General features: G+C 32.2%; 1 protein-coding gene across 1 annotated transcript; it reads left to right on the top strand.

The window, feature by feature from the left end:
- Nucleotides 1-9,851: 9,851 nt before the first annotated feature.
- Nucleotides 9,852-11,144, top strand: LOC141685792 (uncharacterized). The gene is made up of 3 exons (XM_074490878.1): nt 9,852-10,082; nt 10,169-10,280; nt 10,363-11,144. Exons 1-3 carry the CDS (start codon nt 9,852-9,854, stop codon nt 11,142-11,144), a joined length of 1,125 nt encoding a protein of 374 aa, XP_074346979.1.
- The last annotated feature ends 3,060 nt before the right edge of the window (nt 11,145-14,204 follow it).

The following is a 14,204-nucleotide window of genomic DNA, read 5'->3' as shown; positions in this document are numbered from 1 at the left end:
TACAGATATATGTTGATGATATCATCTTTGGCTCTACAAATATAAAACTTTGTGAAAGATTTTCCAAGTTAATGCAGTCAAGATATCAAATAAGTATGATGGGAGAGTTGAGCTATTTTCTGGGACTTCAAGTCAAGCAAACCGAAGAAGGTACTTTTATAAATCAATCCAACTACACCAGAAATTTACTCAAGAAATTTGGAATGCAAGACAATTCAACTACATCCACTCCTATGGCCACTGCCACCAAGTTAGATTAAGATACTGGAGCATCAATAGATATTACTAACTACAGAGGTATGATTGGCTCTTTACTTTATTTAACTGCAAGTAGACCTGATATCATGTATGCTACCTGTCTTTGTGCAAGATTTCAGGCTGATCCAAGAGAACCTCATCTAATAGCTGTGAAAAGAATTTTCAAGTACCTCAAGGGTACAACTGATCTTGGATTGTGGTATCCTAGGGAATCAGATTTTAAGCTAATAGGTTACTCAGATGCAAATTTTGTAGGATGCAAAATAGACAGGAAAAACACTAGTGGAAGCTGCCAATTTCTTGGAGGCAGATTGGTTTCTTGGTTTAGCAAGAAACATAAATCAATTTCCACATCAACTGCGGAAGCAGAATATATTGCTGCAGGAAGCTGTTGTGCACAGATTCTTTGGATGAAGAATCAGTTACTGGACTATGGGTTAGAATTTTCTAAAATTCCCATTTACTGTGATAATCAAAGTGCTATTGCTATGATAGGTAATCCAGTTCAACACTCAATGACAAAGCACATCAGCATTATGTACCATTTCATAAGGGAACATGTGATGGAAGGTATAGTGGATTTGCATTTTGTTCCAACAGATCAACAACTAGCAGATATCTTCATAAAACCACTATGTGAAGCTACCTTTACAAGACTGGTAAATGAACTTGGAATGGTTTCAGGTTCTTTCTCAAAATCTGTTTTGTTTTTGTTCTCATGCATCAGACTTTATGATCAGTGTTTACAGATTTTCTTATCTTCATGTAATATGTGCTTTAGATTGTAACATATTAAAAACTGCTTGTTATCTGATGTGATTCTATAAACTCTGAGAGTGTTTTGAATGTTCTGTGACTATTCAATCCAATGAGTATTATCTTGTTAGATGCTGACTTAGTAGTCTTTAACAAATTATGTATCCCATGTTTGAATTAGTTGTTTATGTGGAAATCAATAACACAAGCAAACTCTGATTTTGATCTTAGTCAAATTTACTTTGTGTATCTTATTACTAAGTCACAAACTAGATTATTGCTTCTTATCTGTCAAATTCTGATGTCAGTAAATCTTAGGGATGAACTACATGCTTGATAAGCGTCACTTATCTGAAGAAAACAAAAGAAAAGAAAAATTAAAATCAGGTACTCCTTTGAGATCTAGAGTAATTTATGTGAGAGGGAAGATCCAAGTTCATTGCTCGTATTAAGTAATATGCATTAGAAAAGCAAATTTTTCTTGGTGACTTTTCACATTCTCTGATTACTGGAGAAATATTTTGTTAACAACATAAATTCTGATAGCAGTTGTAACTCATTTACACTGAGAAGCCACTGTCAAAAGAATTTCAAAAGATGCATAAAATGAGCACAAACAGTTGAGGTGGATACTTGCATAAATTTATTCTATAGTAGACTTCAAAATTAAAGACATATTTTGAGCACTTTTCTTAGTTATGCCTTATTTCTAAGATATACCGAAGTTTATTAGACTTTAATCTTTATCTGATCACTTGCACATACACACACTGTCACTCCATATGAATGATGAAAATTACTGTGGTGATTAAGTTGTTTCAGATAAACAGTTAAACATTATTTGCATAAATTCTGAGGACAAGTTCTGATTATGTTCTGATGATTAAACTCTGAAGAAACCAGTCAGTATTTGTGTGAAGAATCACAGAAACAGTCATTCACTTTTTGAGTACAGAAGCCATGTTCTGATGACCGTTAAATTATGATAGTAGTCAAGTTCTGATGCAAATCCTGATGCTTACGTGGCATTATTTATTTACTTGACTTATTTTTTTAATATTTACTGTAACGGTCATATTATCACAAAATATTTAAGTGAGATAAAAACATTACTAATCATTTGGTTAATGGGTTGCGTGTTTGTTTTGGTAACCGCATGTGAGCAATAATTACTGCACGTTTACCGTGCCCACTAATAATGTTTTGACTGTTTACATGCTGCTAGATGTAAAATGTTTGTTCTACTTCCGAAAAGAGCCGTTGTCACATGGAGAGTATAAATACTAGAGTTAAAGATTTCAATAATCTTTTAACTACTTTTACTCTTTTCTAATCTCTCTTATTTTACTGTCTCTCTCTTCTTCTCTCTATCTTCTGACTGACATTCTTACAGGCATTTTATCAAATACCTTACAAACACACAACTTTTCACTTAATTTTTCACAGAAATGGCACCAAAGAATCTTATTTATGATGGAGCCAAGTTTGTTCCCAACAACTACATGGTTATTCTCAACAAGGACGAGGCTCCTTCTGAACTTCACTTCATTTAAGATTTTCTTGCTCGAAGTGAAATTGGTTATGCTCTGACCCAACCACAGCTTCTCTCAGGCAAACAAATTCCGGAGTTCCGGAGGTCTGGGCTATATGATGATGTTAGTGAAAATAGGTCCCCGATTATTATTTTTTCAACAGGGGAAGATGAACATCTGGTTACCTTGTTTATTATTCGACAAGCTTCGCATCTACCAGAAAACTGTACTTACAGTTCCCAAGTTGGGGAGTCAGCTCTTCAAAATATGATGGCAAATCTTGGGTATGAGAAATCTTTTCCAAGATGGGACAAATGAAGAGGCCCTACATCAGGAGGGAGTGGAGCTTCTTTTTCGACTGCATTACCAAAGCCTTTGCCAACAAATGCTCCAACTTTGATGCTATCGCAATAATGAGTCAACAAATTGGGTATGCCCTTCTTAATCAAACTCATTTTGATTATGCTTCTGCAATTTTGGGTTTTATAGGTGATAGGATGAAAGAAGATAGCAACACAGTTTATTTTGCTAGATTCTGTCAGCTTATATCTAATTTCTGTTGTTCAGATGCACCTCAAAACTTTAGTGAGACAATTGAACCCTTTAAACTTCACAAAAGGGCTTTCACAGACTTATTATCTGCTGATAATAAGAAGAATGTACTAAGACCCCTCCAAATTTCTCAATCGGTCAAACAATTCTTAGTAAATTTTGATCCTCACACATACAAATCTATATATCCTGATGTTGCACCTACACAGCCTACCACTTCTCAACCTCCACCAACCCAACCTTCCAATTCTCAACCATAACCTATCATCACAACCTACTTTCAACCAGCACAATCCTCTCAACCACACTCATCAGCACCTACCATCAGAACCTCACCTCTCAAATCCAAACCAATCTCTGGTACTTCTCAAAAGGTGCCAGTTGTAAAATCTGACACATCCTCAAGGCCCAAAACCAAAAGGACCAAATTTGTTCCTCTATCTCCACCAAAGAGAAAGAGAAGGCTGATTATGAGAGATGAATCAGATGAGGATGAATGGGTCCAGTTTCCAACATCAGAACCTGTGACAGTAGAAGCTGAAGAGTCAACTCTTCAGAAGGAGAATGAGGCTGAGGGTTCTGGCATTTTTAAAAGGAAAAGATCTGTAAAATCTGATACAGATTATATCTCTCCACCATCCAAAAGATCAAAGAAGACAAGAGCAGGTGTGCATATGGCACAAATTCAATTTAAAGATTCTGAAGAAGTTGAGGAAGGGGATCAGGAATCTCTGATCTCACAAGAATCTACAGTATTTGAAGCCCTTCCAGCACCTGGAGAAATTCTGATTCAGGAATCTGAAATTCCTGAAGTTCACAGATCAGAACCTGTGATTTCTCCACCTCACTCTCAAATCCAAGCTACAGATGATGTTGAACAACAAAAGACAAATTCTGAAATAGATATTCATAAATTGAATATTCCTACTGTTCTCTATCTGGAAGCTCCACCAGCAAAACAGTCAACACCTCCTGTTTCACCAATTCTACAAGCTGAGAGACCATCAACTCTAATTCTTGATCTTGGCACTGAAGATCAGAATTTAAATGAAGATGCTCCAGAAACTCCTTCAGTTACACACACTTTGGTGTTAACAGAAGATGATGAGAATTTATCAAGTTCTGGAGATAGTGCTCCAGCAAGTGTTCCAGTTAATGCTCCAATTCTTGGGAAGGAGGCACTGCTTAAGTTTGTTGAAGAAGATGCTCCTGTTCCATGGGAGGAAACTTTTAGAGGAGTGGAATGGACGAAGAAATGGAATGATAATGATTTCATTCCCAGCTCAAATATTCTGTCAGAACATATTTCAAAAGCTGATGAGTTGCTGACAAATTCTGATTTCAAGTACCAACTAAAAGTCACAGCTCTTAGTACTAAATCTCTTCAAGTTCTACATTCCACAACTCAAGCAAAGGTTGATAAACTTCAAGAATCAGCTGATAAGCTAGATATGGAGATCAAACTAGACAAAAAGAGGTTTATCAGACCAATTCATGAGAAAATGGAAGCTATTGAGAAAGTTCAAGAAAAGCAGTAGGCCCAACTGGATGAGGTCTTGCAAAATCAAGCAGCTCAACAAATTCAATTAACTGAGATCCAATCTTCAGTGGAACTCCTTCTTTCTCTACTCCTATCAGATGATGCCAAAAAGGGGGAAAAGGTAGTTAAGTCAAAATGCTCAACTAGCCAAACTCTGAAGAAAAAGGATGATTCTGAAGATGACCAGGGAAACCCTAGAAAGGGAAAAGGTCAAGGTCAAGGCAAGCAAAACAACAAAGTTTCTTCACAGAAACTAATTTCTGATTTTAGAAAATCTTCTACACAGAAGAATACAAGTTCTGAAGCTGTGAATTCTCAAGTTCTAAAAGTACATTTTGATAATCAAAGTCTGATATCAAGTTCTGATATTCTGATTCAAACTGAAAGTCAAGACTCTCAGAAGTTTTTACAAACTCTAAAGCTTAAGGGAAGGGAGACTACTGTCTACTATAAGGATCCCAAGATTCAGACTCTTGATGAAGAAATTGCTAAAAGATTGTTTCTCAAGCATAATCCTGGAATAGATTTAGAGACTCTAAAGGAGGAAGAAGCTAGATTTGCAGCTGAGAAGACAAATCCTAAGTCTAAAGCTTCTAATGCAAAGAAACCTCCAAGGCCTAAGGAAAAAGGCATTGTGATCAAGGAAATGTCAACTTTCGAGGCTTCAAAGCCCAAGACTAGATCAAAAGTTGAAATTGATCCCAAAGCAAAAGGGAAAGAAAAGATTGATGAACCAATAAAGAAGCAGAAAATGAAGATTCCTCAAATTCTGATGAATCCTGTGTGCAAAATGGTTCAAGTCTTTGATGATACTGCTGTAGAAAATGAAACTGTTGAAACTCTGAAAAGAAGAAAGATGACAGAAGAATCTAAGACAACCTCTAACATAGCACAAGTTGTTCATAGTGAAGAATAGCAAGCTACAAAAGGATCTGCAAATCTTGATCAAGTCATCAAGACATTAACCTCTGACAGAGCTCAAGTTGATTTGGGAAAGATGACAATTGCTGATAAGAAGAAGCTGCTAGGGAACAAAGCTACTTCAGTGGAACCTAAGACCAATCTAATGATTAATCAACTTGCAACATATGGGTTGAGAGCCAAGCAACCTAGAGATAGAGCTGGATTAGGTTCTGATGAAGAAAAGATATAAATAGGATTAGAAGTCACTCTTAGATATCCTTTCATTTTGACAGACAAACCATATGAATAAATCAAACAAAAGCACCTGGATAAAGTGCTGTCTGCTAAAATTGTCATGGATACTCATGATGAATCAGATGTGAAAGAGAAGTTAATTTTATTTCTTAATGATGGCAGAACTTACAGACTAGCTGATACTGATGTGCTAAAGAAGTCTGTCAAAGAGCTTCAATATACTCACTATCTTCTGGAAGTAAAATATGATGTTACTAGATAATGGTCAAATTACATATTGAAGGCTATAAGAGATCCTCTAAGAATCTCTGGTACAAAAGCTTTTCAATACATTCCAAAAATAACTGAAGATGATGGAAGAGAAATTCCTATGAGGAAGAATTCTGCTAAGGTAGAAGTAATTTTGAAAGGAAAATGCTTATGTTACAATGAAGACTTTTCACATCCTAGAGTTATCAGACTTGGAGATGGTCTTGAAAGAACATCAATTCATGCACTCAGAACAACCATTTATCAGATTGGTGATAATGAAGATGAAGAACTGATGCAAGTCAAAGAACAGTTAGTTGAAGTTCTGAGAAAAGCTGAAGACAAGCCGGTAAAAGACTTTACAAGGAATCACTTTGGATTCAGATTGATCCAGTGATTTTGGTAAAGCTACATGTACAGTAAGTTGTAGTTAGTTGTCTAAATAAACTTTCATTTCATTTGTACTTAAATGTTTTTGACATCATCAAATCTATCAACTTGTATATTTTTCATAATTTACAAGTTGGGGAAGATTGTTAGATATATTTGTGATGTCATGTCTAATCTGTTGTGTTTAGTTTCAGAACTTAATATCAGGACTTATCAAGACTTACTGGAAATCAGAACTTACTGAAGTCAAAACTTATATCAGAACTTAAGGCGTCAGAAGATATACCAGGACTTAAGTGCGGGAAGACTTTAGATAAGGAATGCGGCTAATTTACAGGAGAGAATCTGGATTAAACAAATAAAGATATGCATGGAGAGTTGGACAGCTATAGGACTACAGAAGATAATATCTGATTGATATATTTTAGGAAGAGATATATTTCATATCAATCAGAAGTTATCTTGTAACTGTGTACTATATAAACACAACTTAGGGTTTACACTATATGTGTTATCATTTACGAGAACATTATTCATTGTAACCTAGCAGCTCTTAGTGATATTGTTCATCACTGAGAGAGTAGTTGGTACTTTGTAACAGAGCTTATTATATTGAATATACTTGATTACTGTTACATAATTGTGTTCTAAATCAATTTAAATGTTATAAACACTATATTTAACCCCCTTCTATAGTGTTGTGTGACCTAACAACCTCTATGACAATGAAATCGACCCCTTCAGTGTGCGACAGTGAGCGACGGTGATTCAACAACTGTTGTGATGTCTTCAGTTGTGGTTGATGATCTTGACCACTCCATGCTAGTGCATGGTTGTCTTCTTCTCAAAAACGACGCTAAATGTTATTGCGTAAAAAATATATTTTATTTGTTGTTAGGGATTGTGAGCTAAAAATCTACATTCAAAACATACCTAATTATCTTAATGAATAATGAGAATCAAGCAAAAAATATAATTTTAATTGAGGGGTATGCCCCTCTATATAGGCATTATGGGTCTTTGTTTTTGAATTGGTTAAGGTGACTTGTTGGGAAAATCACCCAAGCAACCTCCTAAGAGGAATCCTAGATGATTCCTTAAATGAAACATATTATTTATAGGTTTTTATGTCTCTAGGTTTATTTCTCGAAAATATTTTTTGGCACGTCAATTAGGATAATTAATTTGCCCCTTTATGAATTACAAAATTATTAAATAATTTAACGTTTCAGGCCTTAATTCTTGGGCTCTTGTTTTGGACAATCGCGATCTAACTAATCTGATATTAATTTCTACAATATTAATGCATTTTTATTCCCCATAAATTTGATTTAAATTTTTACTGATGTCATGATTAAATAGAGATTATGATATTCAAATTTCTACTAATGTTCATGAAAAGTTTATTTGCACCAAACTTAAGCACATGGAATGCCAAGTTATTTTACTTTTATTTAAATTTTAATACATAGTAAAATAAACTAAGAACATATTAATATAAATTTTAAACTTGTTTTATATTATGATGAGAAATAACAATTAGTTGGGTAGATGGGTAGATAGGTGGTGGATGTTATAGTGTAATCTAGTCTTATCTCCAATTTGTTTTCTACTTTTTTTCTCTATCTCGAATTTGTTTGCTAGTCTATCTCCTATTTGTTTCCTATTTCTATTTTCTATCCCTAATTTATTTGCTTCTTCTAACCTAAAACTAGGTCAATATTATCATTTTTAACTCGTATAAATTTATACTTGTTAATACATTATGATAAAAAATAGCAATTAGTTGGGTAGGCAGGCTATGAATGCTATACAGTAATCTACTCTATCTAGAATTTGTTTGCTACTTCTCTTTTGTTATCTCTACTTCTAAAGTAATTGGTCAAACTCAAAATTAATAAAATATCGAGTATTTCCTATTTTTTTAACTAAACAATATATAAAATTACTTAATATTAAATAATAAAAAAAATTCATACTATTTCATATTGATAAACCCCCATTTACTTCGATTTTTGAAATTCATAAAAATTAAAATACTAAATTTTTTAGTATCATAAGTTTTCATATATTTTTAGTGGGTCCCATTATTAAATGCACACTACCAAACTTTAGACTTTTTATACCTTCTTTATATGCCCTCTATTGAACATTTAGGAACTGACTTACTCTACAAATCAATATATTCTCTATATATTTTCTATAGGACTTTTAGAAACATTCATATATACAAGGATATATTGTAATCTCATTAAAATTGAAGTCAGTGTCTTAAAGATGAATCATCTAGGTGATAGAGTAAGAAGGGACTGGCATAGTGTAATCAACAGTACTAATATATTATTGGTAGATAGCAACTCTGCGTCCCTCGTGCACACTGCATCTCTGCTTCAAGAAAAAGTGTACAATGGTAAAGATTTTCTTTAGAATTATTTCTTTTATATTTAATTCACACTTGCACTTCTAATCCAAGATACATGGTTAGTGGTAATTGCAAAAAAAGGTTCATTTTTTTGCAATGTAAATTAGTTTATAATAAGACAACGAAATGTTGATGTTCGAATACTGGTACAGTGCGGTGTGTGTGATTAATTATCATTTTTTAATAATAATTGATTTAAATTTCACATTACAATCCTTTTAAGAAATATAAAATTGGGTTTATTGTAGCTCCCATATGACTTCATAATTGGTGTTGGAAAACTATCCTAGATATATATAATAAAAATGACATGCATCCCAATCTAATCATTTGTTTTGATATACAAGTAAAATTTGTATATATACACGTTTTGCCAATTTTTATGTGAACTTTTCTTGGTGGCATTTTATTGATAATTTATTCAAAAAAATGATATTGATATACTTAAATGAATAATAAAGAAAAAGATGGTATATCCTTGAAGTTAATTATATTTACTAAGTCCTTGTGCATGTGTGTGATTTGGTTTCAGTGACGACGGCCGGGTCAGCTAGCGTAGCACTGAAGTTTTTCAAGGACCGTAAAGAATTTTACCATATTGTGATGGCTGATTATTATTTGCGAGACATGGACATCTTTGAATTTATGAGGCATATTCAGGATCAATGCTTTTTCATGCCCATCATTTGTAAGTTCAACTAATTTACATACATAACATGCATAAAAAAGTATTCTAACAAAAAAAAATGCAAAAACAAGTGCTTATATTTTTCTTTATAGTTTCTTATATGGGAACATTAATTTTCTTAACTGAAATCAGAAAAATAAATATTTATTCTCATGGATGCATTTGATTGAACTTACATCAGAAAAATAAATATGCATACAATTCATTTTGAATATTAAAGTACTTAATTTTTATGATATCAGCTTAGCTTAATACTCGTATTCTATATTTTATTCTATATGACTAATTACTAATCAATATACAGTGATGGCTGAGGATTACAACATCGACTTAGCAAAGGATGCTCTAATAAGAGGGGCATCCTTCTTCCTAGAAAAACCACTTATATCTTCTCATTTAACAATGCTTTGGAATCACATAGTATGGATAACAGGGACAATTTTGACAAAGGAAAAAAATAGGACCTTCATTAATTCAGATGAGGGGAATGGAAAACAAAAAAAGAGTCGAACAACACAAGGCCCTAATCATTTTAAGGTACTAATTTAAAGCTTACCTATACATGTTTATTTTTATTTTATTATCCGATGTTTTAATAATCGTCTTATACTTCTTAAACCTAGGAACATCTTGAATGGAAGAGTCTTCCTTCAAACCCCTCAATGACTCCACCAAGCACAAACTATGTGGGCTTTACCCTTGAAGGTGTGCAACAAAAGCTAAATAAAATATCAGGTAATGCAGGTAGAGAATTTATTCTAAAAAAATAATATTGTAAACACTAGAAATGACCAGGATAAATGATATTGCGTGACAGGTGCTCTTCAGGTTTTAAATCAAGAAAAATCAGGTCATTTGGCTAAAGGGGTATACCGTAATGGCAATGTTGTTAGCAACTATGGAAAAGAACAATTAGGTGGGAAAACTGGAGGTGATCAAATATTCTTGGAAAAGGGACACGTGATCCCGATAAATGATTCTGTAATGGGTACTTTTCAGGTCCCTAATCAAGAAGTAAGTGTTGATTTGGGTAGAGAAATGCATTTCTATGAAAATGGTATCATAATGAACACCGAAAGCCGTCAAGTGGCCTCGACAAATGCTGATTACATGACTGATGCTCTTCATGTTCCAAATAAAGAACCATCACACGATCTAGCTAAGTGGATATATTATAATAATGAAAATGTTATTGGGAACAATGGAAGCCATCATGCGGGCGACAAAATTGTAGATCAAGTGATCCCCACAAATGGTTGTGGGTTTAGTTCTCTTGAGGTTCCAAACCAAGAAGGTTTAGGTGATTTGGATGGAGGTGTATATTCTAATGGAAATTTAATCACCAACCCTAGAAGTTTCCAACTAGGAGGAGAAATTGGAGGGGGGACAAATACTTTTTCTACTGGTGCTCTTGATGTTCCAAACCAAGAAGCATCACCTGATTTGGGTGGAGGAGCTCAAAAATTTATTGAAGGGGGGTACCAGTACATTGGCGTTAATAGTGACCCGGAAGATAGAGCTGAAGCAAAAATAACTGACGATGATATTGATGAATGGTTAAGGATGGTTTATGACACTGAAGCAAATTCTAATACTTAACCAACAACATGCTCTTATATGGTCATGGGAAATGCATACGCCTAGTAATGTAGTACTTATGCTCTCTCTTACAAACTGCTTGGTGAAATTTTTAGTAATGACAGTTACTACATATGCATAGTGTTTATAAGGAAAATCAAAAGTGTTTTTTAGTTAAAATTTTATGCTTTCATCTTTACTCATATACTACAATTTAGATAATCTTTAGTGAGTTATATTAAACTGAAATTACATGTCGCATCAACATTAGCAACAACTATTAGTATACAAGTAAAGTATTAGTAGGATACAGAAGGTAGTTTATAACATGATGAGCTGAAAATACATACAAACTTAAAGTAAAATTAATTGTTTATTAAGTTACATTGATGATATGTAATAATTATAAATTTCATAAATTTTATTAGAGAATATGTTAATAATTTTAAACAATTTTAAAAAATATAACCAAAATCTTTAACACTTGTATATACATATAAATACATTTTGATCTTTCAACTTTATACAAACACTCTACATTTTAAATGATGTAATATGCATATAAGATATGACACCACATTTGTAAATTTAGAGTTAAGGTAAATCCATTTGAGTATGTTATACCATTAATATCTTTAATTGACACAATATATGATTAATTTGACCAAAAATATTATGACCGTTTTCTTACTAATTACCGAGATTATTATTCATTATGTACTAAATTATAAATATGTAGTTTGTTCACATTCATTTGGTATCCGTTTCGTTACAACACAACATATATTTTAGATCTTATACTAAATATAATTCAATAGCTTGAATTCTCTCAACATCATATTACATTAAACATTTTTCGTGTTAGTTTTAAAAAGATAATTGAAGAAAAATTTCATATATCATCTAATTTATTCTATGTTATTTAGTTTATATTATAGGTTATATTTTATGTATGATTAACTTTATTTGTTCATCACCGGTTGTACAGTATTATAAGTATAGGTACTATAAATTAAATAATAATACTTCAAAAAAATTTAATTTAAAAATTAATGCAAAAAAAACTATAAAATTAATGTAAATAGTAAAAACCAAATAGTATAATTTAAAATATAAAACTTTTACTGGTAATCTATTTGTACCTTTATAAGTTAATGTATATACCTTCAAATTTAATAAACTCAAAACAACTAATTAGTTATGGTTGTCGGTGTTCACCTTTTCATTCCTAACTAGCAGCTAGCTTGTATGATCATAAAATTTCTCTTTGCATATTTTATGACAGTAAATTTTAAATTTTGTTATTTGTAAGAAAATTATTGGGCAAATAAAAAAATCACGTGAATGTATCTTCAATGTGAGATCTCAAATTAGAATTATAAATCGAATAATTCATATTATGTTGATTTTAATTAATCATACCCTAACCGACTAAGTCTGAGAATAAGAAGTCCTGCGAGAATTGATCATATTTGTATCATACCATACTTGCTTATAATAGCTATAATTCTGAAAATCAGAAAATTAGAATTCATTCCATATTATTGTGCTTGAAATCCTTGTTGAATATGCAATTAGTTTTTATTAGACCAACTCAAATTAAGATGATTCTAATTATTTTGATAACAATTTAGCGGTTCTTAAACTTGTGATTTAAAATAATTACTTAATTTATTCATTGACTTAGTCAAAATTATAAAAGGCTCTATGGAATACGCACAAAGCATAACCATAATTCTTTCAATTGAGCTACAATAGTTCACAAGAACAACTTTCGGTGACATCCTTGAAGCAAGATTAGGGACTTCATTAGACACCATCAACTCATTAAGATCATTACAATTTTAATAACTTCCATCCCATATCGCTTTTTCAAAAGACGCATCAATTTTTAATTTTATTGACTTAGACTGCCAAACTGGTCCATTTATATTATAATTTATGTCCATTTGATCGTGAATATCATTATGTGAATATATTTTATTATCTCTTTGAATAATTTATATGGTTCAGTTAAAGATTCTTTAATTGTCTCCTGAAATTCAATAAGACCACCAAAAATTTGAGTTGTTTTTTAGAGAAAAGAACTTCATCATGAACTTTTAAATAAGACCTTCACAAATATAAATTGAACCTTTAATAATGTGTGCAACAGAATAGCCTTAACTTTACAGAGTCAGCAACACATTGTTATTCCTGTATTACAAATCTCAATGAAATTTTAAATATGGTTATATATTTTACCTAAAGAAAAAATTGATATCAATTAAACTAATAAAATAGATAAGAATTGATACTAAAAACTGAATGTAAGAACTCTAGAATATTTAATCGTCTTAAACCATTACTTAACTTGTGTGTGTGTGCTCAGCTTGTTGAGTTGGCATAACTAGCTAACTAGTCATTGATGAAAAGGTAAACCAAATCACATGTTTCTACTCATGATGTAAATGTTGGGTATAATTCTAACTACACAGCAACAATGGGTAGTTATATATATAATAACAAGAACATGGCAAATAACCAACAAATGAAATAAAACACGAAGGCAATAACAAACTATAAAGACTGTAATTGACAAAGAAAGTAAAGAAAACTTATCTCTTATCGCTTTCCAAATTCTGATAAGAAGAAGAACACAACAGCTGAGTCGCCAAACCCTTCAAGAGGACTTGACTGTTTTTGAAGAGATTATTGCCCCCACTTAAGCTGTGATGGAATGTAGCAATATCGCTTCCAGGATAAAACAACAACAGATCAATCCGGCCACAGAACCAACAATGATCAACGGCGACTCGCACCTCAGTTTGCCTAAAAAACCTATGCAACTCATATATGTTTGCGAGGTAGGCACCGAGACTTGTGTCTTTTTAATCTCAAGTAAACCTCTCAATATATAGGCATCTCAAGTTGCTCTTCTTCTATTTTACTCGATGTGGTACACTAAGTAACAAAACAAAAAAAGTAAACAAAATGGGTTTTCCTTATTATTTATATTATATCCTGATTAATTAATATTAATATTACAAAATATATTCAGAGTATGATTAAAATAATCCTTACTCAATATATTTTATATTA

Source organism: Apium graveolens, chromosome 9 (genome assembly GCF_009905375.1).
Source record: "Apium graveolens cultivar Ventura chromosome 9, ASM990537v1, whole genome shotgun sequence".
NCBI classification, from domain to species: Eukaryota; Viridiplantae; Streptophyta; class Magnoliopsida; order Apiales; family Apiaceae; genus Apium; species Apium graveolens.
The sequence above is the reverse complement of the archived record's forward strand: the minus strand, read 5'-3'. Positions and strand labels throughout refer to the sequence as shown.